Source organism: Taeniopygia guttata, chromosome 1A (assembly GCF_048771995.1).
Source record: "Taeniopygia guttata chromosome 1A, bTaeGut7.mat, whole genome shotgun sequence".
Classification (NCBI taxonomy): domain Eukaryota; kingdom Metazoa; phylum Chordata; class Aves; order Passeriformes; family Estrildidae; genus Taeniopygia; species Taeniopygia guttata.
The window spans coordinates 9,058,224-9,085,459 of NC_133025.1; the positions used below are offsets into that span (position 1 = coordinate 9,058,224).

Here is a 27,236-nt window from a genome sequence, read left to right on the forward strand (position 1 = left end):
TGTTAAAACTCAAGAGCCTTGCAAGAGTTATGAGTTTTAAAAATATTTTCTGGATAGAAAAACTTCTTCAGGAGACATATATCTATTACAAGAGTTATAATTCAGACCCATGTACTGCAGGCAATGAACATGGACTTGCCTTAGAAGTCGGTAATTTTGTGAGGAGGGCCACAGAAGTGTTCAGAGGGGTGGAATATCTCTCCTATAAAGACAGGCTGAGAGAACTGGGGTTCAGCCTGAAGAACACAAAGCTCTGGGGAAACCTTATGCTAGAGTTTCAATTTGTAAAGGGGCCTTACAGGAAAGACAGAGAATTTTCTCAAGGACTGTAATGACAGTGCAAGAGACAGAGGTTTTAAAATAAAAGACTGTAGATTTAGATTAAATACTAGGAAGAACTTCTTAACTATGAATGTGGTCAGGCCCTGAAACAGTTTGCCACACAGAAGTTGTGAATGCTCCATCCCAGGAACTGCTCAAGGTCAGGCTGGATGAGGCCTTGAGCAACAATGAAAGATGTCCCTGACTATAGCATGTGGTTACATTAGTTGGTCTTTAAGGGTCCCTTCCAACCCAAACCATTCTGCAACTCCATGGTTTATTCTTTTTTTTTTTTCTGTGCCAAGACCAAATTTATGTAGCTCCACTGCAGCTGCTTTTTGACATTCCAGAAAAAGCAGGAACATTAAGTTACCTCTTTGGCTTTTTTCTCTTAATTCTATATGTATTTAATTCAGTATATCTTAAGGGGAAAATGTACATACAAAGTATTTTCAACAGCACTGGGACTAAGACTCCAAATGCAAAAATAATCACCTACACACAGCATATTTAATATCAAGTTACAGAGTCAAGTGTTTTATTCCCTCTGTGGTTTCTCTGTTCCTAACAGCCTAACAGCCACCTACACCTGGTGTGGGCAAAACCTCTCATTTTAGCCTGCTAGTTAGAACATGTCTTTGGAAACTGAAAGCTGTGTTTTCATACATTTAGCCTTAAAAGATTAGAGATCTCATAACTTCTAGGGTTTGTTTTTTTTTGGGTTAAGGACAGGCTTAACCCATGCTTCATTCAATTCCTGAATAGTGACTAAAATAAATGACTGTGGACCCAGGGTTTTGCAATGAATGAACCAAGAATGGTCTGACCAGGATGACTGAATGAGTGCTTTCATGGGAGTTCAGCAGAGTCCAGATACCTTTTCACACTGCACAGCAGTAATGTAGAGACTAGGTCAGAGTCATTTTTTGATCACTCATAGACGACTGTAAGACCATCTGACTGAAAACTGTTGTTGTGATTAACCTGGAATTAGACGTTGTGAGCCCTAAGCACTGCCAGGGCACTATTGACTCACTCAGCTTGCCATTGACCAGGACCCCCAGGTATTATTGGCTGGGGGACTACGTACAAATTATGAACGGGACGGGACTGCTGAGGAATGTGATTTGAGCTGTTTATTTTTTAGCATTACTCTTGCTCTCTCTAAAACTTACCTTTTACAACATACCCAAAACTCTCTAATTTAAAAAAATCGCACATCCAGGTCCCTTTTTGCAGTTGCTCTCCAGTCTCTTGTTCCCTGATCCAGACACAGCACTGTGGTTGCACTGTCCAGGCGCAGAATGCTCTTGCTCTTCTTAAACTTGATATGGTTCATAATTGTCTAGCCCTCTGATTTGTCCTGGTCTCTGCAATGCCCTGGCCCTCAAGAGAGTAAATGGCTCCATTGTAGTGTCATTGGCAAATTTACTTAGTATTCCTTTGATTTCCATGTCCAATTCATTAATGAAGATATTAAAGAGAACTGGGTCTTTCACTTTTAAGCCCCAGGCAACTGAGATTAATAATTTGTCCCTACATGTCTTTCAATTAAGTTTTCTAATATTTTATCATTTTCTTAGATTAGAATTATTTCAACAAAACTAAGACAGTTCAATTATCAAAAAAAAAAGAAAATAAAAGGAAGAAAAAAGCCTAGAAGAAAAATTTCTTTTAAAAATATTTTCCAGACAGAAAAAAAAAATTAGCATTGGATTATTGGATTATTTACAAAAATGTCTTAATGTTGACATCAGTTTTTGGATATTTACTTGATTTCAGCCAAGTCTGATATCACTGATGTGAACATGTTTTTGTTTTCACTTTTAAATGTTGTAAGAAATTAAGTAATCATTCCAGTGTGATCAGTCATTGTTTAATATTGTTTTCATCCAAACAAATCATACATCTGGGATGAAACCTAAATGTTATACAGTAGATAGCTGAAAAATCTTCACTTGTGTAATTTGGCTTTGCTTCTAGTAACTGACTATGAAGAGCTGATCCTATTCCCACAACGTTAATTGCTGACCTTTATTAACTTCACTGTAAACCATTTTCTTTCCTAAGTGTGGCCTCAAGCAGGAAATCAGTAGTTCAGGATTAGTAACTATGTTGAAAATCACTGACAATTTAGCATAGATATTTCTACTGAATTTATATAAAACGTGCCATAAATTAACTTCCTTTAAATTCTGTTGAATACTATAAGTTTGCTGTGCCACCCTAATCAAGACAGCTGTGTTACAACGAAGGAGAGACTGAAGGTCTTTTCTCTCAGGGGAAGCAAGGCTCGGGGGAATTTATCACAGTATTCCAGTACTTAGGCATTTAAATGGCATCTCAAAGAGGAGAGAGGCTCTCCCTTCACAAGGAGCCAGGGACATGGTGGAGTTTCTGTCAGTTGGGGGTTTAAAGATGTCCAGGACAGAGTGATATATTTTCTCACCTGGGCTCCCATTTCCACTAAAAGCTGGATCAGATGAGGTTTTGAAGCACATTCCCACCTGGTCTGTTCTATGATTTTGTACTTCTGATCTGAGAATCTTACACATGAAAAATCATGGAAAAGCTGGATTTCCATTATCAGACTCCCAGTTAAATTATTTCTTTTTTCCCCCTCAGATCCACTGGCCTAGTACACCTCTGCAGGCAGAAGAATGCATAATTAAAGGAAGAGATGCTGTAAGTATCACTAATTACAGATCATATATACTTTAATTATACCAGTGGCTGGTCCAAAACAAGGATTCAGGCATCCCTAACTTAAGAGAGATTAAAGCACAGATATAAAGTGAAGTGTTGCAGGTTAAAAACATGTAACTACTGTGAACACATTAAATTATTAGTTTAATTGCTCTTCAAACCATCTCGTAAACAGGCAATGAATGCTTTTGATAGTCCGAACTTTCTTCTGATTCTTATTCTGGTGCTATCAAAGAAGGTACCTTAATAATTTTCATTTTCCATTTCTATGTATTTTTCTTTTCATATGTACATATTATCTCCTCTGTATTCGGATTCCAGTTTATCCTTAAAATTCACATTCCCTATAATACATTCAAAAAAGCAGTTATTAATAATTATAAAATACACTGTAATTTATATTGTCCTGTAGGTTTCTTGTTCCATTAATAAAAGCACTCTGTTTTAATAAACCTCAGAACTGTTCTGTTCTTGTGATTCAGTGCCCTGACTGTAATTAGTTCCTGGGAAAAACCTGAAAGCTCACTGACACACAGCAGCTGATATCATTGGCAGACCAGGATGAAAGTTCTTCTGGAGGGGAGCTCTCTTTAATTTTGCAGCACACCAAGCTCATTATCTGCACCTCATAAACACACAGAGAGTACACCTAATAAATCCCACAGCTGTGAGAGCTCACACTGAACCAAGGGATCTGAAAGTTATGATAGCTTTACAGCAACAGTGACAGGAATATAGGACATGGAAGGGGACATACAAGCTTTGCCCAGAAACGCAACAAACAGCAGCCTCAACCACCATAAACTCCCAGTAAATTAGGAAGCTATAAGGATTTCTTCTGAAGTAAAAGCTTGAGAACTGTCCATATTAAGGCATTGGAACCAGATTGGAATCTACTACTACTACTACTACTACTACTACTACTACTACTACTACTACTACTACTACTACTGCTACTACTACTACTACTACCAATGATGATGATGATGATGATGATGATGATGATGATGATGATGATGATGATGATGATGACGACAATATTTTAAAAAACCCCAACTCTTCCCATTCACCTAGTCTAGAACTGATAGTTTTTGGAGATTCTTAAGAGTTCATCGTAGTTTTTCAGGTTACTTTTATATCCATATAATTTTAGGTGTCTTTGGTTGAAAATGATGGTTTTCTACAATGGCTGAACTTTATGGTCATGTTAAATGAATCCCAAACCTAAATTATTTGGCCTGTATTTGATACTACCTCTAAGCATAGGCTGTTACTAGTTAAAGCTCTACCATCCTTCTTTCACCAATACATATTTTCTGCTACTGTGACAATATTTGTCTTGTTAAAAAATGCAGAAATAGGTGTTGTTGTTTCAAAACAAAGATAGCTTCCTCAGATTTATGTTTCCCTAAAACTCAAAACCTTTTTGCAATCCAGTTTGTCAAACTGTCAATAAATATTCAAATTTGCATTCTACGAATGTGGCCATTTAAAGAACGTCATGTGTTTCCCACATTTCTCTGCACCATGAAGGTTTGGAGTAACTACTGCTTTTAAAGAAAATAACAGAACTTTTAAATAATCACAAGATTCTAGAAGCAGAGTCTTTAAAAAAAATGGATTAAAATTTTAAAAGCTGGAAATATTGTAATACCAAACAATATTCTGAGTCTCACACAAAACTTAATTATGTATGGACTATGTGAATAAGTAACACTAATTAATATCAGGGAAACCTTAGCAATTTTCATCAGCATGCTCAGCATTCAGTAAGATAAATTACTCAACCTGAAAGGAATCTAAATTAGAATCAAAACCCTTCCTACTTTTTTCTTTTCATCCTTATTTTTTGTAGCCATAAACCAATATTGACTTAATAGCATAATGTCTTAAAATCAACCATTTGTCAATTTTAATTTTTAATGCTATTTTTCACACTACAAACTCTAGACAAATATTTCTCTATTTCAAACTTTTTTGCTTATTTCCATGCTGTTTCTGTTTTTTATTTTCCTTTGCAAAAGATCTGTTACTCGAGGCATAATTATTAAGTAGAACAGATATTATTGTAATATTCTTCTCAGCACTGAAATACTTCACATGTACCTTGCTGCCTCTTTCTATATAACAGAACTGGCCACTTTTACAAACTTGTAAACCTTAAAAACTGATAACCTTAAAAAGTTATCAGTTCATGTTGTAGCAGTAAAATGGTGAGTGCTGTAGTCATAATCATTTTCAGAGCTTGTAAAAAGACTTAATAGGACAATTTAAGAAGGCTTGTCTTAACAACAATGTATATCCTTAAAATAAGGCCATGCTTTTCTGATTTGAGTGAAGGCAAAGAAAAAAAAATCCTTCAGCTGTGATCCAGTGTGCCAGGAATCACACCTGTTAGCCTGTGGTATGAGAGTTTTCAATTACTCTGAATTACTTTATCAGAATTTGAAATAATTCAAAAAATCAAATTCTGTAGAGATGCCTTACTCCTCCACACTGAGAAGTTTCAGATTAATAAAATTCCACAGATCTATTAATATATCTGTGAAGCATCCTAAAGACAACCCAAGTATTTAATTAATTGATATAGTATAAAGAAGTCTTATTTCAATGTCCCCTTGAATGATGCATCTCTTCCCTGCTCTGTGTAAAGTACATTATTAGTAGGGTTATCAGCAATGTCTTTTTGCCTGACACTTCCCAGAACAGCACCTTTTGTCATCTGTTTATAAATTAGCAAATCTAGTCATTTGGAATTAGTTTTTTTTTCGTATGTTTGGTATTTCCTCATCCTAGGATTTTATTTTTGCAGTTTTTTCAGGCAATCCTACAAAGGCACACAGGAGAAAAAAAAAGTGTATATATTTCCCATTAAAAAAAAAATCTTAAATCCCTAAAATGATTTTGGTATAAAGATCAAGAGGTGAAGGCATATATGGGTAAAAAAGGAAACCATGGAGTAAAGACCAGATGACCACTGAGAGCAAACAAAGGGAATAAGTCAGGAAGGAGGAGAGGGTGAATCAGGAACAGCATCAGCACCCAGTAAAGAATCTATTCAAAAAATTCATGGCATCATAAAATACCTATTGGAATAGCATTTTGTTATGACAATTCAGCAAACATTTGGGAAATGAACATAAAATGTGGATAGTTCTGTCTTTGAGTGTTGATCCATGGAGGATCGCATGCTGTTGATTTCAACCCAGTCTTCTCTCAATTCATCTGACTTTATGCTTTTTATTTCCTTAAAAAAAGAAAAAGAACAAATTAGGTACAAATCAAGAAATTCCAAAAGTAAGATATTAAAAGGTTGGTTTGCCCTTTGTATATGCATAATATTTAATTACACAACAGGTTATGTGTTGTGTAGGTTACTTTTATGAATTAGCATCATATATCCTGAGGATGAACAGTTAAGGAGAGTCAGGTAGCAGGGGAGATTTCTTTCCTTTTTTATTTGCTGGAGCATTTGGAAGACTTACATGAAATTTGAAGAAAGAAGAAAGATGGTTTCTTAGTTTTGAACCTAATGTGGATTTGCAAGTGTTGTATTCTGCCCATGAATTCCCTGCAGACCCTTCCTTTTTGACATTAAGTTCTTGCAGTTGGTTAATAAGATCCAGGATTGTTCTCACACAAATACAGCAGTTCAAAAATGAGAGTAGTTATCAGTGAAAAACTGGAAATTTTCAAAAAAGGAAATTCCTCCACTCTGTTTTTCATGTCCATTTCAGGATTGTATGAATTGCCTTTTGGAGATGCCTGGCCTACTTCACTGGCTATTGAAAAAGCCAGAGAGGATTCCATAAATTACATGTCTAAATGCTAGAACAGCTAAAGTTAGCTCAGATTAATTCCATTTTAAATGTCTTAAGCTTGATGTAACTCTTAAAGCTCATGGTCCTGAGTTGCAGAAATATTGAGCAATGAATGGAAATGAACAGTAATTTTGCTCCACTCATAGAAACTATTGCAAAATGACAAAAACCAAATTCAAGCCAAATCCCAGAAATCCCAAGAGTCCCAAAATCAAGGGATACTTTTATCTCACTGTCTCCATTTCTAGTTTAGCACAGGAATAATGACCCCACATCTCAAAGGGATGTTTGAAAATGGTTTAATTGTAATATTTATGAAGCTGCAAATACACTAATGAGTCCCAAAGTATTGCCCTGGGGGAAATTAATATTTCTTTTTCAAAGGGGTTTAAACAGTAGAAACAGACAAAGTATGTGTCTATACAGTATAAAAAATATTGATTAAAAATTAATTCTACAATAAATTAATGGTGCAATTAAACATTATATTTTTATCAAGATAAAGTATTTCACTCTAGAGAGAAGCTGTTTGCTGACCATTCACATCTTATGCCCTGAGTATTATGTGTGTTATATATCCAATAATAGTGAAGATCTACTCAGATTTGTAGATTATTTCCATGAGTAAAGAAGCACAAAAGTGTGTTTTTATAATTTAGTAACTCCTAACTGGTTAAGCATCTAAAATAAGGCATGATCAATCAGTGCTCTAAACTTGCTTTTTTAATGTAAAAATGCCCACCCATGAAACTGGTGGCACAGAGTTAGCAACATGAAGTGAAATAGAATAGAAAGATTCAGTGTTAGATCACCTATGGGCACATAAGATACTAAAACAAATAATTTAAAAGCTAATATTTCCCCATGTTTATTTTTTATGTAAACTAGGATGAATGTGCAAATTACATCCGTGTCCTTCACCGATACAACAGGACTCATCTTCTGGCTTGTGGAACAGGAGCTTTTGATCCACTCTGTGCTTTTATAAGAGCTGGACATCCATCAGAGGTAAGAAATTTAGTTTACAGAACTGATTCTTTTCATCTAGATTCCAGCAAAGCCTCTGTGGTTAAAAATAAATTTTTAAGTTCAGTTGTTCACAGCTCTCATCTGATAGATATTTTCCTTGATGGAATGTAATGCTGGAATAAAATTTTGTTTATGATCAGAGGAACTCACTAATATTTGAAAGTATATTCTGGAGAATGATGCAAAAACCCAAAGACTTTTTCATCTTAGGTTTTTTCACTAGATTAGCTGATATGGTATTTCTTAAGGAAAAATATTACATTTTTGGCAGGAGTTATAGCTAAATATGTTGGGGTTTGGTTTTCTGTTGTTGTTTTTTGTTGATTTTTTAAAACAATTATATCATACATCATATATCAAAATATGTGTTAGTTTGACGTGAGACAGAATTTCCTAACGAATCTTTGGTAAATTCTGCTTCTTTATACTGGTCTTGTTCAGCAAGTATATGTAAACTCCTTAGTGATGCTTACAGCTGAGTGAAACAGTACTGCAGAGATCAATAAGAAGACGATATCATCAGTATTTTGAATACATTTCTTATGCAAAAAATAGAAATTGTCTGGACATCTCAGGAAATGGGATCCTTTCTGTCTCAGCTATATTAGAACAGGCTTAAAGACTCAGCAGAAGTACCAACCTCTCATTTTAAATTAGCATGTAAAACTCCTTGGGCATCAAATCTAGGCTGCTGAAGGCCCATGTGATGGCAGCTTTAGGAACTGAACCAGGGATTCTTGGGAATGCACATTGTGAGATGGGACTTAATATATGAGGATGAGCTAAGATAAGACTGCTTTTAACTGGCAGGTGTCAGGATGAGTTGCTGGTCAATGGCTTTATTTAGTTGGTTCACATGATGTCTCCTGGTGGATCTGAGCTCTTGTCATGGAGCTGATGCTGCAGCACCATACAAGAGAATTCTTGTTTTCCCCTATGGCCAGGAACACTTGGCTTAATTAAATTTAATTTCATATATAAAGTTTTTTAAAGTGTACTCATAGAAATCAGCTAAGGGATTTACTTCAGGCAAATGTTTTTGGTTAATCTTTTCTGAGTAATGATACATCCTTTTGACAAAACAAACAAGAACATCACCAGAAGCAATCTCCAAGGATCCAATCCATGCTGTGCACCTCTGACTACTGACGAAATAAAAAGCATCTCAGAAGTAAGGACTCCAGCACAGCACTTCGATTCAGAGTTGTATGAGTTGCAGAAATACACTGTCTTCTGAAATTAAGGAAGGAGCTAGATAATAAGCAATGTTAAAGTAAGGCAAATTTGCATGTCTTCTTTGCTCCTCTCACAAACCTCCTGCCAGGTTTCTCAGCAGAGTTTGAAGGAAGCAGTGGCTGTATATGGAGGAACACTATTTTAGAAAGCATAAACAACAGACTAATAAAAATAGAAGTCAACCAAACAAAAAATGAAAAACAAGATATATATAAACTGTGTGGCCCATCATCATCCCCTTATCTTATCCTTCCTTCCCCTATTTTTGTTTATTATTCTCCCTTGTCACACTGAAGTTCTACAATTTTACCCACACTGAAATCATGGGAAATTTTTTTTTGGTTGCGTAGACAGGAAATATATTTTCTACACTAACAAGTAGCTATACTCTTTCCTGTTATCTGAAAAGCTGACCAACAGGATTAAAAAAGACAGATGCCATTAATATGGTAGGTTAAAAATAATATATGGTATGTGGTTGAATGGGCAAATTGCAATCTTGCTTTCTTTGAGTGATAAGGACATGGTGTAACTGCAGGAAGTGAAAGGACAAGATCCTTCTGCAGAAAACTGCAGCTCAGTCTCTGCTGATCTGTCTGGTCAGAGTACCCTCTTCCCAAAACATGACTACTGTCCCCTGTTTCTTTCACCTCATCTCTCTGGCCATTTTCACACTCACTGTCATGGAAAGGACAGTAGCAAATGAAACAGTATTTAAAATATGACTATATGCCTCTTTATACCTCCTCATGCCTGAGTAGCACAAGGTATGTTTGAGGCCCATATATATTTGAAAAATAGCACTTCTCAGACATGTTGAGGTGTAAGGTGTGGGATGTAGGAAAGGAGGGAGACCTTCATGAAAAACTTCTGTGTATCCAGATACATTAATGCAGCATGTGAATGTAATGCACACTTCATATGAAACTATGAATCAGCAGTATCAACATAGAAAAATACTTGCTCTGTGGTCAGGGCAATTAGAAGTTTCAATAGTGCTCCCTGAGCTGATGGAGTAGGGAGGATGATACCCTCTCAGTAAAAACTGCAGGGTTTAATGGTATATAAATGTAAACTAGAGATGAATTTAGAGAGGCATTTAAGCACATGACAGAATATCAGGACTGTATCTTCTGCAACATTGCCTCTTCCTATTTACTGAGCAGGCCAAGGAGGAACCTGTTGGAACCTAATATTGGGTTAAGGCTCTGGATCTTGGTGATCACTAGTCCCATGTTGCAGGGACATTTATTTTGCATTGGCTTCCGACAAAAGTTTACATAATCATCCATTTCTGAATAGCCATTTGGTAAGAAAGTGAAGCACTGCTCCTTTGAACAATGAAGATTTCTCAAAGCCATGATCACAAGCATACTGTGTGGCATCCTGATTTAGCATGGGTTTGTGAGGTGCAGTTCAGCTTGTGAAAAGGAGCATTCTGTCTCCTGTATAAAATATTACAAACTTATACAACCACAAATTCACTTTTTCCTATCAAAACCAGGTTTGAGCTGTATCTTGCAGAACACTGAGCTCTTGTCAACAAATCATGAAACCTAAAGGAGATTTCCAAAAATAGGCAGAATTTGATTGCTTCATTGGCAGCTCATTATACTGTGGAACTGCCTTAAAAACAGAATGTCTAATGTTCTTGAAAAACACAGCAATAATGTCCATTCCCCAGCCAGTCTCTGTAGAAGGTATTAATCTTACTATGTAGTGAATGAAATATGCTTTGAAATCTTTCATATGCACATTGTGCTGTGATACATTACAGCTTCTTTTGTGTTTTCCGTGGTTATAGAAATTTTGTTATACCATGCATTTTGTCTTAATATGCTGATCATAGTAAACAACAAGAAATATATATTGGTTTTATTTAATTCTACATCAAACTTGTGTTGTACCACCAGAGTATAACCAAATATATTTTTCTAAATCAAATTACTTATAAGTTCTCTTATACACTGTATATCCATTTGAAAGATTAAGTATAATATGGTTTACTGCATTCAATTCCAATATTGGTTTAATTGATTTCACTTTGGAATTCCAGGCTGTTCAGTTTCATAAAGTTGTTTCAGTTATTTTATTTCTAAAAATATATAAATATAGTCACTGACAGCAGCTTTTTATCTTTTTCTCTGTTTCTAATTACTTTGATCAATGTTGCTTTTCCAAATTTAAACATTTTGGTAAAATACTCAAAGTTTTTCTGCCATTTAGAAATGAGTTACAAATTAGGAAAAGTAGGAGTGATGACTTTGCAGACAGAACTACTAGTGTTTGCAAAAGAACATATTACAAAGTCTTGTCCAAGAAAACATAAGCAAGTTAAATGCCAGCCAGTAAATGCATTCATTATCTCAGACTTCATTAAATGCTTCCAAATGTCAAAAATCAGTGCGGGTCAGAAAACATTGGGTTCTTCCAGATTTGTTTTTTTTCTTATTATTTCATCTAGAAATTAAGGTGAATTCATTAAAATGAGCATAAATTTTCCTGAAGAAAGCAAGAGTCAGACACGCTGCTCTACAAATTTCTCATGAAGAAATACATATGCATCCTTCCCGTGTACTCTGCGAGAGAAAATCTGAGATGAGTCTTCAAACAAGATATAGAAAATGAAGAAAAATTCAGAAAAAGATCTTATTTTGTTTTGATTCTCACTAAATTGACATTTGTCTCTCTTGTTGACTTTGATGTCAGCAAGGCAGGGTGGGGCAGAGAAGGTGGGAAGCACCTGCATTAAATGTCTTCCTTTTGAATATATATAAACTTCTCAGTTTTGGCAGGTTACAAGTGCTGGAAGAAGAGCTTTCTGTCTCAGTCTATGCTCCACCACATCTAGTTGCTAGTAAAAGAGTACTCTGGCACTGGTCTGTACCATTGAAAATACCCTGGGTGAGTTTTAATGAACCTTAGATAAATCAAAGGATCTATCTGCAGTCAGGTAATGGTTTTATCTTTATGAGTTATCTATTCAGTAGAGCAACAGGTTGTAGGGGTGTCCTGGAGGCTTTCCAATGATCCAGATTGCCTTATTCACTAACTCACAAAACACCTTTAACAAGTCCACAGGGGAGTTTCACGAAGTACAGTACTCTGCCTCCATAGGACCTGCAAAGTTAGTAGAAATTCCAAAAGAAAACAATGTGCAGAAACAATATCCCAAGTTTCTGCAAGCTACATGGGGACAAGATAGAGCTGATTCCTGAAGAGGAAGGCATCTCTGCATGAAAAAACCTGTAGAGGGAATTAAATTTATGAGAAAGAACTATGCATGAGGAATTTTTCCTGCATAACACGTTGTAAATTTTTAATAAGTACATGGAGCTGGCAGGGTGCCATTTCAGTGCCTCATTTAACTCAGTAAACTGCCTCCAGCTGTATTTCTCGTCTTCAGAAGGCTGATGGATTAAGCCACCCTTTCCACAAAATGCACTGGTGGTTTTTGGGATTCTCCTCTAGGCATTCCTAATCTGATGTATTCCTTATTATGTTATTTGCTCCTTAATTTGTCAGTTGTGATTCTGCTTATCAGGGAAGACTAGCTCTAAATTCTGAGTCTATAGTCCTGTTAGAGAGGACTTGCATTTGTCCTCTCTAACAGGAGAGGTCCTCTATTTTTTTGCTTGGAAGACAGTCCAGTCAACTTGGAATTTTTCTTTCTAATCTACATTGCCTTTAATATTTTGTTGAGTGTGGGGAAGAACGCTTCTTTTTCCATATGTTCTGTGATTCAATGTAAAGCCAAGACAAGGTTCAATTGTGCAATAAGATTTCTGCTTACCCCACTACATCAAACAAATGTGGGCAACAAGAGCTCCTCAGCTCTTGCTTTAACAAACTAGAGTGAGTTCACATGCAAGTCATGAGAGAATATGCCAGTCATACCTCATGTTATCTTTGGCATGACATAAATCTTCTGCTCTTGACCAACATGTGGTAATGTCATCATTCTTCCAGCTTTGTTGAGAAGCAAAATTGTAGACATATTTCTATCTTATTTTACAATAATAAAGTTGTTTCTGACGTATTTTTATAATCAAAACAAGCAATGACCTGCCAAGTTGATCCCTCTCCATGCTTGTTCCTATTACCTCATTTCCACACTGTTTTCAGAGGATTAAGGAGGAGGAACATCTGGTTTCACTGACCAAATTGAAGTGGGTGTTGGTCAGTTCTTCATTAGATAGAATGTGTGACAAATTCTTGCCCTAAAAATATTTGCTTAGAGACACAGTGTCTTTCTGCATGGGTGAAAAGCCACCATTTGGAGCACCATGCACTAAATAGATATGAAGTTTTGCCAAGTGGGCAACACATGTCATAAAATCTTTTACCAGAGTGGTTTATTTACATCCTCTGGTCTGTATGCCCACACCACAGACTGCCAAATTGCACCAAAACATCCATACATCCCGCACTTCATATAGGTTAAAGCATTTCATGTTCTGGAAGTTGAATATGTATACATTTCAAGAGAGGTTAAAATGGTACCTAACTCAGACAGAAAATTTATTAGGTGAAGACAACATGTATGCTCACAGCAAACAACAAAGGTGCTGTGCTGCAAAAGGGGAAAAGGGGTGACACCACTATTTCTCCGACCTAAATAATAGCTGTTCTATTATTTAATTACTTTTAATGTTAGGAAATAGCCACTTATTCAAGGTCAATTTTTTTCTAACTTCAGCTTCCTGTCATTTAACCGTGATATGCCTTTGATAGCAAAGTTGAAAAGTCTCTCGATATCTTTTCCACATCTTTTCCTCATGTAAGTACTTATGCACAAAGATCAAGCCACCCCTTCACTTTTTTTGATAAGCTGAATAAATACAGCTCCTTAATACTCCTATCACCAGGACTCCTCAATTTTATTTGTGTCCTTCCTGTGAACTCTCTGCAGCATTTTCATGTCTTCTGGAAGTGCAGACACTAAAGTCACACATGCTAATCCACAGTGTGTGTACAGACATGGTCATTGCCCCACCTCTGTTTGAGATTCCTCTTTCATGGACTCAAGTGCTGACTTCTTGGCGTGGTATCTCACTGAGAAATCTCCTTTTAGCAGTTTGCACTTGACCCAAAGTTCTTCACTTGAGCACAAAGTTATCCCAGTTTACATGCTTTGCTGAGGCACCTACTAATCAGTCTTGTATAACAAGGTAAATGAAGAGATTTCTGGTGTTGCCTGTCAGTGTCAGCTTTAGCAAGGCATCTGGGATACCCAAGATCCTAAATGAGGCACCTGAGTCTAATGCATGAAAGCAGTCTTAGAAGGATCTGAACTTCCATCTTCTAGGGTGTTCTGATGTACTTCAGGTACAAACTCTGTTCCCTATTCCAAGATGCAACATTTTGGATATGGTTGTATTAAAACCTACTTAGAAAGCTTCTGACCTTTAACTCAGTATTCCAAGCATTCCATAACCTGAGCTCTCATTAACCTTATCTCTTTCTTATTTTGGCCTCCTCAGTACTTTTATAAACCTTACTAGGAAAGAAATCATGTGATTGTTTAAATCACTGCTAAATTTAAAAAATCATATTTCTAGCAAAAATAAAATTTAGGGAGACCTTCAGTAAAAGAGGATTCATCAATGATACCTCATAAGAACTGTGCTTTGTATATGTCAACTGTTTATATTTCTTAACAATTCTACAATGCACATTGTTTATCAAATAGTTGTGCACTTAGTGAAATGCTCTGGAGAAAGTCAAGTATTCTGTAACAGCACAGTTGCTCTTAGTCATTCTTACATTTATAACAGACAACAGGCTTTTTGAAAGTGCTCTCCATCCATAAAATGAGGTGAATGACATTCATTACTTTTGAATACTGTCTAAATATGGCCATACGTGAAGTGTAAGTTCAATTTGGGAGATTGGTAGAGTGTGTGAATTGATCAGCCATATGAAATGAATTTTCCATATTAGACCTGCCCCTTTGCAAGATTAAACACAGATGGTCCAGGGAGAATGAATCCATACAGAGGAATAATAGTGTTATCCCATAGAGAAAGAAATCCTCCACCTGTGTGGTAATTTGATGGGGGTAACTGAAATATTCTAGCTTTCATTATAATGATGTTTTAATTCTGAAATATTTATCTATGAGAGAAAGTATTTTTCTAAGTGACAGTGCCTGGTGAAGTCTATTTCATTCTTTGAAAAATAGATTTACTAATCAATAAGGTGTTATCATAATTAAAACAAGGAAAAAAACATTTCATTAATATTTTTAAATTATGAGATGACCATTTAATATTTTATAATCCTTCTATGATATATGACTGATATTTTTTCTTATTTGACTGATATCTATATAGAAAGTAAAAATAAGTGTTGCTAGCATCTTTGTCATCGGGAGCCAATGGATCCACTCCTCTGCCCTTTTTTCCAGGATGGCCAATTTAGACATGCTCAGTTGAAGCTCTGCAAAAGGGCTATTGGCTGTCTAAGGCTCCACTCCATGGAGAACAGGGTATGTGAGTTCTTCTGAAACCCATTCCCAGTTTAACATAGCTGTTCTTTTCATGCCCAAAACATTTCTTCCTCCTTTCACCACTAAAGCCTAGATAAAAGCTCAGACCTTAGAGCTGCATCCTTCCTTTTTTATTTCTTCATGACCTTTGTTCCCAGTTGTTATGATAGCAATCACTAGACTAGGTCATTACAGAGGATTTTATTTGGTATTTTCTCTGATATGACAGTCACAATCTCAGCACAAGTTCAGCCTGTCTAAACCGTGGGAGAGGAAAAGCCTTGGTTGGTGGGGCTCTGTGTAAAGATTCTGCACTTCCCCACAGAAATCCCTTCACTTTTGTACAGTATTTGTGGACTATCTTTACCTTCTCTTTCGCTTGTTTATAAGACTATATCACCATATACAGCCACTCATACATTTTAATTCTAGAGAGCCTTTATGTGGTCCATGGAACTTTCATACATATTAACTATCACATTAGTGCAATATAATCAACATTCCTAATGACTATTCTTTGCCATAAGACCCTAATGAGTTTATGTGACCAGTTCAAGGTCACACAAAGGTGTCCCTAGTAAAATTCTGATCAATGCAATCACTGCTGATGAAATACTGTGAGCTGCTAAGGAAAAATACCTCTGATTTCTGTGTGCAGTGTGGTGGGATCTTTTTTTTTTTTCTGCCAGATTTTTTCACATTCATTAAGTCAGGAAAATATATTATTTCTGTCACTTTAGGCCAGATATTTTGACACAAGTTACAGATTGCTAATCCTTTTGCAAACTCAGACAGCAGTCTGACATAGCTCCAGATTTTAAACATATTTTCAGATTGGGACCCAATGTGCCTTAATCATTTAACTGTGGAATAAAATGCACAGACCTGAAAAATGCATCTGAATTTTTAGGGAGGATTTAATGTCTATAATATTTTATGCACTCTCATCCCATAGGGCGATTGATCTTTTGAGTATGTCAGTGTACAGTAAAGAGGATTGAAAACAGATCCTCCGAAGAAATACTACCTCCCAAATAATCTTAATTATGTCAAATAGCAGAGACCTGACTATTGCAGACAGTTTTTGAGGACTCTAATCCTAATTTTGTATCCCCATTTGGCTTGAAAAATAATGTTGAGTGAATGCTGAAGGTATAATTTTAAAAGTTAGTAATCCTCTGATAACAAGAAGAGATTTTTTTTTTTTGCAAGTGCTTAGATCCTTTTGAAAATTAATGTTTGGATTATTTAAAGGAGATATTACATGAAAAATTCTTTCCCTGTTTAAGCATCCTTGTCTTGCTAACCTGTATACCTGCAAGCCTGTTTTATGGTGACCTAAATAGGACAGTGTGTTTACAAAAAGAATTTATCGGTATTATTGTAAGTATTTGGAGCACGAGTTCCTTTTTGTAAACTCAATTAGATTCCACTGGGTTTCAATTTTTAATTTTTCAATGAATTAGTTGGCTTTGTAGCAATTAGACACCTAGCTGATGTTTGGGACTATATTTATCAGATAATGCTAATGCACATTTTTCTTAGCAACAGAATTTAGTATGCTTAAATACAAAGGGCTAAATAATAGGAGACACCTTTTCAGGCCTCATCCAGTAAGTTATTTTCTGCTCTTATACAAGGACAAACTATTTTCCTGTAGATCTCTTTTACCACGTGCCTTCTTGATGAGGCAAGTGTATAGATTAAGCTTTGGAGGCTTATATTTGAATTATATTTTTTGCTGATTTACATACATGTTCTGTGATCTTTCAGCTTTTTTTTTTTTTTTTTAATGGGGAAGTCAAGGTTCAGACTTCCTAAAAGAAGCCTCTGCACAGTCTATTCAGTGTGTCATTCTATGTTGAAATAAAAATGTAAGGATAAGTATAGAAGAAAGAGAAAATTAGTGAAAAATACTATTTTGAGAATATAAAAAAACAAAAGAATTTGCAGAAAAAGTAAATTTATATATTCTAATTATATGTGAATTGATACTAGAATCATTGTAGTGCAAAAGAGAATGGAAATCAAGATGAGGTTTGTAAAGCATTTCACTGGTGTAACTGGATTTTTTTCTCATGTGAGTGATTGAATACTGAACGAATGCATAGAAACTTTTTGATCATGACAAAAAGTGAAGTACAATGTACACTCCCATTTTTGATGGTTTAAGAATTACATAAATATAAAAAAGAGTGCAACATATATGACACAAGCATCATGTGGCTTTATTAAGAATTTTAAAAGAACACTTCTCATAACTTTGCACCAGAAGAGCAACTATATTTTATCTTTTCCCTTTCAATTCACTTTGCATATGAACCCTCCTTTTTCTAGTTCTCTTCAAAAAAGTATAAATTACATGACCCGTAGAAATGGAATGCAACAAACAGCTCTTGGATATAATATCATTCTTTAAGTTGAAGAACTATGAGATCATTAAAGCTGAGAATTTTGTCCAGTGCTTTAGAACAGTAGTGAGTAATATAGCCAGTGTTTAAAAATATACTTAAAAAAATCTGCCCAGATTTTCCCCACTATACTCTAAATATGATTTAATATCCAGCAAGGTAAACAATATGAGTTTTTTAGGGGAAAAAATAAAAAAACAAATCAAAACATATCACACACCAGAAAAAAAACCCAAAAAACTCTACCAACCACAGAAATGCACAAGCCTCCTTGAGAACAGACCATGTCAGTACTGTTGCAACAAATGCATACACAGTTAAGGGTGTATTTAAATATTATTAAATGGTTCCAATCTCCTTTAAAAAATGCCAGTATGATATGTTTTACTTTTTTTGTTGTGTGGAAAATAATAAAATTTAAAGTGAAATAACCAAACCACCACAAATTCTCACAGAAAATCAAATTATTTTTCTCTCATAAAAATAATATCTTGGGAAAACACAATTAAAACCTCAGTATCTTTAAGTCCCTGGTTTAGTGAAAAGATACAGCTATTGTATTAATATTCAGAGTAGGCTTAGTCCCTTTGCTGAATGGAAGTAAGCATATGTTTTAAATTAATCACATGCATAAGTGTTGTCTTGACCCGGAGCAAAGCAGCACTTGGCATTAGTGAAAGCAATTTTTTGCAACAAATGTTAAATTCAGTCTTTAAATTTTAATGCCTCTAATTGACCTTTCCTACATTATTTTAGCCTTCACTGTCTAAAATTATCAATTCATATCAAGTTAATGGCAAAATGCTGAATGCTTTGAAAATGTCTTCTATTTCTTTGAAAGAACATTATTATTTTAATAATAGTTGAAAGTGTATTATGTTTCCTGAGTCCCTGGTATCATAAATCAAACCCAGAAGCCCATTTCTTTTCCCAAGCTACATGTAGAAACAAGTCATTCCACTCCTATCCTTCCATATGTGCTTTTGCATAGTTTTTACCCTAACCACTGAAAAATGCCCATAAAATAAATTATGATGTTGAATTGATGGGCTGTATAATCTGTGAGGAAACTGTCAGTTTTACTCTGATATTTCTCAAGGGATTTCAATGTCAAAAACTGCAAGGAGGGTTAGAATTATGGAATTAGCCTTCAAAGCTGATTATTAATGTGCAACGCTTATTTCATTTAAACTGGCATCCCATGGAAGCTGACACATCTTACACCTGAACTTCAGTTACTTGCCCCAGTGATAGGAATAACTTATTGCAACCATGGAATATTTGGCATGCTGTCCTAAAAGCTATAGGTGGAAAATCTCTCTTGGAGGAGTCATTGCTTACATTTTCAGCAACTTTTCTGACAGTTACATATGTCTGCAAGCATTTATGAGATACACATCCTGCTTTATATCAAAACTAGTGACCTCCTCTTAAAAATTCCTAAAAATTGCACTGAAATCCAACTTTTTTGTCTACCCCCAGTGTTAACACTAGATTATATATTTAGGCCACAATCCTTATTCATAAATTCCAGACAATGAAAGGATACTATGCATATTGTTTAGCATTTTCATTCCACAGTCATGTAGTTAGCTGTTTTAAACACATTCATGTTATAAATGTTAAAAGAGTTTTATTTTTACCATTGATTTAATTTTGGTTCTCAGGGAAATGATTAATTACATTAGTAGCTTTTTCATTGTGCTGGTATAATTTTGTGTACAGCGATTAAAAGTTCTTCCACGTCATCCAGAAGACTCCTCTACTGGCCACATCTCCCTGTTGTGAGTACCAGTGGCATTTTAACAGGGGAAGACCAAAATATGAAGTGTGTTTTATGATGACCTGGTGGGATCATGTCTCCTCTAACAGCAGGAAAGCATTCAGTTTCTATTCCCTATGCAGTACAGAATGAGAGTTGCAAACTATAAACTGGAAGAGCAGAATATCTATCAATTTTTAACTCTTGGTTTGTCTCTCCACTTCTAAATCTTTATTGAACCAATTCACTGACAAATAGTTTAGTTAAGGTCCTGGAGGAGAAACTCTTTCATGAGTAGCTTTGTTTTAAATACCCAACTGGAGACTACGTAACTTCAGACAGTTTTTAGAAATATTTCCTTTATATCAAATCTTATGCTATTATGACTCCCAAGTACTTTTTCATTATTTCAGAAAGTTTTTCTATTCCTTCCTGAGTTCACTTCACTCTTTTTTTACCCATTGTTGATTCAAAATGTAACAGTATTTAGTTTTGAAAAATACATGGTATGTGATGTTTGAAAAGTATGGAATGGGACTGAGATTTCCACACATAGGGAAATATTTCTTCATTGTTTGACATTTACCCAACAGCAGAGGGGGAATAGTTACTACTGAAGTGAAATTGTTGCTGATACAGCATAAAACAATATTCCTGCACCATCAGTCTCTACCCAAGACAGTTATTTTCTGCTACATCAGCTTTAACAACGAGGCACTAATATATCAGGCTTGGGCCAACAAAGAAGCTTCTGGAGAGGTGAGATTATAAATGCTTTGTTACCTCATGAATTTTAGGTCCATCACCTAAAATTTGTATGGCTTTTTTCCTTATTTGTTGTTTTTTTTTTTTAGTTTCATTTTATGAATTTCACTGCAAGTACACATGAAACAATGTCCTCTTTTTGCAGAACTGCATTCTGAGTTGCATTCCATTTTTTATAGAAGCTCTCTACTGGGAGTAGTTCTTTTTGACCAGAGGTTGCAGCAAAATGACATGTATGATTTAGACAGTTGGGAATGGAAGACAGGTACATCAGCTTGTCTGATCAAGGGATTAAGATGTGAATAGTGCTTTGAAGTCAAGGGGCTTATAACAAATTCAAGATTGACTGTTTTAAATTAAATACACATAAAGATTCAATTGTTTTACAATTAGTGGGTACTAAGAGCTCTACAACTTTTTACTTTCCTTATACATTTTTTCTTTCTGTCTTTTTAAATTATTGTTTTATTATTATTATTATTATTATTGTTATTGTTATTGTTATTGTTATTGTTATTGTTATTGTTATTGTTATTATTATTATATTTCTAGTTTTCCATCTTCTGCTTCTTTGGTCCTTGTCTTTTTTTGCTGGTTTTTACTTTTGCAGTACATGTCATGAAGCCACCTGAAGAGAATATTTATTTAGTTTCTGGGGCAATCACACTTGCTTGTGAATTTTGTATGTGGTAGATTATGAATTTTTTTTTTCTGTGCAAATATTGAGTTAGTCTAATAAATATGTAAAAAGTCCAGTCTTATAAAACTTGATTTTTATGACTAAAAAGTCCTTGGACATTTTTGATAATGTATTCTGTAAGGGAGAGACTGAGGCAAGTATTTCTCAAAATTCTGGGGGATTTGGTTTCCTGTTGCATGTAACTTTATGCCTCACAAAATATTTGCCTCATATATTAGGAACACGAACCTGAGATTTAGTTTAATGAACAGGTAGGTTACATTTATCCAGTATATTGATATAATCTGCATTTCAGTGGACTTTTGAGTAAGACTTTACACAGAACTGGAACTACTAAATCATCAAAATATTTGCTTGTCACACACTTGATGGCTGTGTGGCATATTTTTTATCAAGCATTCATAGCTTTCTATGTATTTGTCCTTTTATTCTCCCCCTTCTCTGTGTTTTGTAGCATGCTGTTCTGTTAATATCTAAATTAAAAATATTGTGTTCTCACTTGATATTTTAATCAGACATTAATGGGTTTTTCTGTGAAAGCTGAGACAAACGTACCATTTCAAATGAAAATTTAAATTGTAAATTTTTCTCAGTCTTTACAGGCTTATACAGACAATTTAAACCAAGTTGCCAATATTTTTTATACTGATATTCTGTTAAATCCACTGAAGAAATCACATCTGCTCTGAAAACTATAACTTGGGATTCATTCCTAAACATACTTCTATGAAGAAGATATATAAACATCTCCAAGCTATGAAGAGAAGATAACACAGTCTGATATATTTAACAACTACTGGGAAAAAAAATTGTTTAAAGGGGGAAAACACATTCCATGGTGAGATATATATTTAATGCTTAGATAATTTGGAGAAAAGATAGAGGAATCTTTCCTCCCTACTCCCACAGAAATGAAAAAAGTGCAATTTTAGTGCATATTTTTCTGATTCTTTTAAGGCAGTGCACACACAAGGGTGATTTAGAGAAACCCAGAGAATTTTTACTATTACTATGAGCAACCATAATTGTGTTTTCTCCCTAATGAAGTCAATTCTCTACAAAGGTATAACGAAGTTAAAGCTTGTCTCTAAGGGCTGTGCCTTCTTTGCCTGTAGGGTTTATGGTGTTCTCTGTCTTTTTTTTTTTTTCTTAAGGATCATCTGTTTCAACTGGAATCGCACAAATTTGAGAGAGGACGAGGCAGGTGCCCTTTTGACCCCAGCTCTTCCTTCACCTCCATCTTAATTGGTAATGATCTTTATGTCAGAAGTTTCACAGTCCTGTCAATCTGTCACTGAGTCTCTTTCTTCAGCACACCAAAGTGTTGTCAGCCTTCCATTGCAACCTTCCACATGTCAGACTTAATCCTCGTGGTGCTGCCCACATTAATATTGCATTCCAGGCAGCATTAACCACAGCAAGGGTGTCTCACTGAAGTGGAATGTTGAATGGCATGTGCCATTCTGAAGGTAATTGATTGATTTCTAATTATGGAAATAATTTCCTGCTTTCCTCAAAAGCAAAGGAGCATAACTGGTTTAGTCATTTACACCACTTTTGTTTTCATCTACTGAGATGAATCTGAGCAACAAGCATCCTGTGAAAATGTGAATTTAACTGTTTTTATATCAAGCTTTATTGATTATATAAATTATCATTTTTTGAGATTTTTTTTTTTTTTATTTCAATGCTGCCTTCTAACAAAACTGCCGCAAACTGGTGATTCTGTGTTAGAAGAGTTAAAGAAATTCAAAAGATATAAAAATAAAATTCCATCTAAGTCCTGCCTTGCCAGGAAGCTGTGCTAAGATAGGGCTCCTCTGGGCTTTGCTGGGAAGTGTAGCGCTACAGGACTGGGATCTTTGGAGCTGTGATATAGCAAACCATATGGGCTTTCCTCAAAAATGTTTTCTTAAAACATTTTCTGAGATGAAGCAAAGACAGTCTTGGCACTATTGACTAACTGTACATTCACTAAAAATAGCCTGGAACAGCAGGTAAATGGTAAAAGCTAGATGTTAGGGAGTTAGGGAGTAGCACAATTATTTCTGGGTTTAGAAAACATAAACAGAAACTGAGCATCCAAATGGTATATAGATTAAAAGAAAGATCTAGAGAAAGAAGCTAAAGTTTAAATAAATTTTCTATTTTTTCAGGGATAAAAAAGAGGATTTTAGGGCCCTTTTGATATTTGCATTTGTCCCTGTATCTTAAAATCAGGCAACTAAATTCTCTGATGATTAACTACAATTGTATTTCTCATCCATGGTTGTGATGAAATATTGGTCATGAGTGACATGCTAGGTTTATTTGTTCCTTTACATTAACAAATTAATTAAAAGAAGACTCTTCAGCAGTAATGACAAATCTTTCACATTGCAGCAATTCATCAAAATATCCTTCAATTTCATTAAAAGTAAAAAGTAAATTAAATTAGAGCTCTAATTCTTAAGAGTTAGTGAGTTAAGAAGTCATAGAAGAATCAGGAAAACATACTGTATGTTGCCTGACCCTTCAAAATCCTGGAATCACAGATTTTCATGCTTGTATTTCACCCTTATTTCTAAATTGTTTATACAGTTTTTGACAGATTTCAGTCTCAGCTTAGCATGGGAACAAAGGCTCATGGAATTGCTGTAGGCCTGAAACCTCACGGTCTAATCTTGAAGTCCTTCTCAACCTTTCCTCAGATAGAACAAATAAATTAACCTGATCAAGTCCCTACTGTGAGATCAATGTGAATTTTATTTGCTTAAATGGAAGCCAGATTGTCCCACTGAGCTTCAAGAGTTTGCCTGAATTATGGGAGGTCCTATGGAGGCCCATATTTTTATCTGAAGGAGAAAACAATTCCTTTACCCTTTCCTGATAAAGGCTGAATAGAGTCTTGGAGGTCCATTGACAAAGATATCTCACAAAGCTAAAAATTCTGTAATGTAGCAAGATTAACAGGAGAAAATAATATGTTTGTCAGACAACTGATACACCAAAAAACAGACTTTCACCTCTTCATCAAAACTTGCAGAGTATTTAGAGGGTGTTTTTCAAGCTATCCATTAGGAAATTCTATCATTTCAAGTTATCATGGAACTATATTTTAAAAGCATAAGAAAATTCTTCCAAGATTTTATTATTTCATTTATTGTTTCATATTTTTAACTATTGGAGTTAAACACTTCCAACACTTAGAAAGAAAGAGTATCTTAAGGAAGTTTGAATTTCCATTTATTCTATTTTATTCTACCAACTTCTACTACCCAGAGACACAGAGTTTACAGAATAAAATGCTGCACCTTAGACTCCAGGATGTATGTCCTTTGTCTCTGCAGGTAGCCAGTTGAAAATGTTGGAAGACCTAGATGCAAACACAGAGAATAATAATCTTTTAATTGACATTTGAGAATGAGAAGACTTCTAATGCCAAATGTACTGAGGAGGAAGGGATGTTCCCTCATTCAGGCAAGCACTGAGTTCAGCTCATGATGGACACTACCCCATGACAGGAGATGCATACCACACCATGCACACTCCAGAACTGGTCTTTCAGCCCTTCTTCCAATGCTTGGAGGCTTAATTCTTCTTCATGCACTTCAATGTCCTTAGAAAGTGAAATCTGGTCCGGGTATGAAGTCAGCATGATCTTGGAGGCTGCACCCCAGAGCTGTCTGCACTCTCTGATCCAGGTTCAGCCAATGTGCATGTTCTTGAAAAGGTTTTATGCAAACCTGTTTGTGGCAAGCACATTTTTCTCCATCTCAAGATTTTATTAGAGGTGCACAGAGAGAAATGAAAGAGAAAATAATTTATATTTCTGCTCCTTGTTTTTCCTATGTAGAATGTGTTTAGATAATTGTTTACCTGGGATGAGTGCTTGATGGAATTCTGGTGAGGATTGTTTGAGCCTGATGGCCCAACCAATCCACTCTTGAGAGAGGGTCACGAGTTGTGTTAGAGTCAGAGAAAGTAGTATGTAGTTTTAATATCTTCCTTTTATATAGTATAGTGATGTATTTTAGCATAGTTATAATAAAGAAATAATTCAGCCTTCTGAATTGAGTCAGACATCATCATTTCTTCCCATTGGGTTCACCTGCATTTACAATACGTGTTAGCAAAGGGTATATAAATACTTTTCTTCTTCCTAAGGAAAGTATTCAAAACTTGCTCCCACCTCTGCCCCTCACATTTACACAGCACCTACACCAGCATGGCCTTGACTAACAGTGAGGAGTAGGCTGACAAGAAAACTTTACATACCTCTCATAAAATTTTAAAAGCTTTTAAAGTCTTGATTTTGAAAGACCATTTGCACCATAACCACTTAGGACCATATTTAGCTAGATTAATTTAGGAAGAAATTTCCCCATCTCTTTATGTCTTTCAACACAAGAGTCAAAATACCCACTCCAAGAAAACAACAGTTCATGACTTGGCTTTAAAATGAAATAGCTGTTCTGTTGTAAGCATTATTGTAGGTTATCTGACCCAGTAGTGAAGTAGCTTGTGATAAATTCCTCAATATATGAACAATTAATTTATTGCCAGCATCAGGAAACAGAATGGAAGTTGGATGGCAGACAGGCTGAATAAAATGTTTATGTTTAGCTCAACAGTATATAAAACTTTTGGACTTTTATTCCTAATGAACTCCCCCATCTGCTTTCAATAGCCAAAACTATTTTTGATACCAGATCTTGCACACTGATCAACTTAGACCACACTAGCTCAAAAATTAGTTTATGTCCACATATTCTTACCTGCAATATATCACAAGGAAGTGGTGAAAAACCTAAAGTACATCTGAATAGGTGGATATCCAAGGGAATCCATTCCAAAAGTATTTTCTACTTTTGCAGATTTAAAAGTAAGGTATTTTTGTCTCTTTTTCTAGTCTAGACAAAAATACGTTTTTTCTCAAAATAAAAGACAAAATATTTAAATAACAGAGAGAAAATACAAATATACAGAGGTACTAGTTTACCAGTTAAGCAATAGTGTTTCTTTTAATTTTCTATTCTCATACTGTCAAAAGTATAATTTTTCTAAAATGTGAATTAGTCTTCCGTTTTTAGACATCATATGAGTAATAACTGACTGACAGTCCAAGAAATGCATGAAAGGTGCAGTTCGTGTTCTACTCATTACATTCTAATGCTTTATTCATAAAATAAATTTTCCATTTTTCACAAAAAAGACTACTGATGAATAATAGCATGTGTTTGCATTTGCACCTCCCAATTTCATGCAGGTACAAAAAGCATACCACCTTTAAAGTGGTAGCAGCCTATTTATAGACATCTTTTTTATGAGTAATTCAATTTCAATGCTTCAATCTGTTTTGGTTTAGGGTTGTCACTTAGGAATTTTGAAGGGCTTAGAAGAAAAAAGTTTGTATTTTAATTTGTTAATATTTTTCCTTGAATAAAAGGCAAAATGAAGGTGTTTTTAAATGGTCACCATTAAATTTTGATGTATTTGTTAGCTTGAAAAAATGCTAGCTAAAAAGTATGTGTGTACCAGTTGAGCTAAAACTGGTCTTTGAGGTCCATGGGAGTTTTCTGTTTGCTTAAATAAGGAAAGAATAAACTTTTTATTCTTTTTAGAACTAACCAGGCTGTTAACCTGATTAAAAAACTTAAATGTTAGCATTTTAATGTGTAGCTGTGTTTAGATTGGAAGAGGGGAGGACTAGAGAAGGTCTCTGTAGTTACTCAGCTGATTTTCACTGGAAGGTGGATGTTAATCAATGTGATGTGCAGCAGTCTGAAACCCTGCAAATAAAACAGGATTGAATTGATATGTGATAGTAGCTTTTAAGGGAGGAGAAAAAATTGGAAATCTTTCCAGAATTCTTCAAGCCTCAGTCTTAGGTTATCTCTAAATCTGGAATTGGTCAGCACCTGTAAAAACCTAGCAGTGTTCAAAATTCATAACTTACATTTATACAAAAGACTATTGAAAAGGACAAGAGAAGATCCTCTTAGTGTGAAAAGTA

At 35.1% G+C, this 27,236-nt stretch overlaps 1 protein-coding gene across 1 annotated transcript in view; it reads left to right on the forward strand.

The window, feature by feature from the left end:
- The window catches only part of SEMA3E (semaphorin 3E), a 127,770-nt gene that overhangs the window by 71,418 nt on the left and 29,116 nt on the right, over positions 1–27,236 (forward strand). Inside the window, exons 3-5 of the mRNA XM_072919145.1 lie at positions 2,947–3,006; positions 7,737–7,856; positions 22,396–22,489. Of these exons, the coding sequence (XP_072775246.1) occupies positions 2,947–3,006; positions 7,737–7,856; positions 22,396–22,489 (274 nt within the window). The remainder of the gene's footprint in view (positions 1–2,946; positions 3,007–7,736; positions 7,857–22,395; positions 22,490–27,236) is intronic.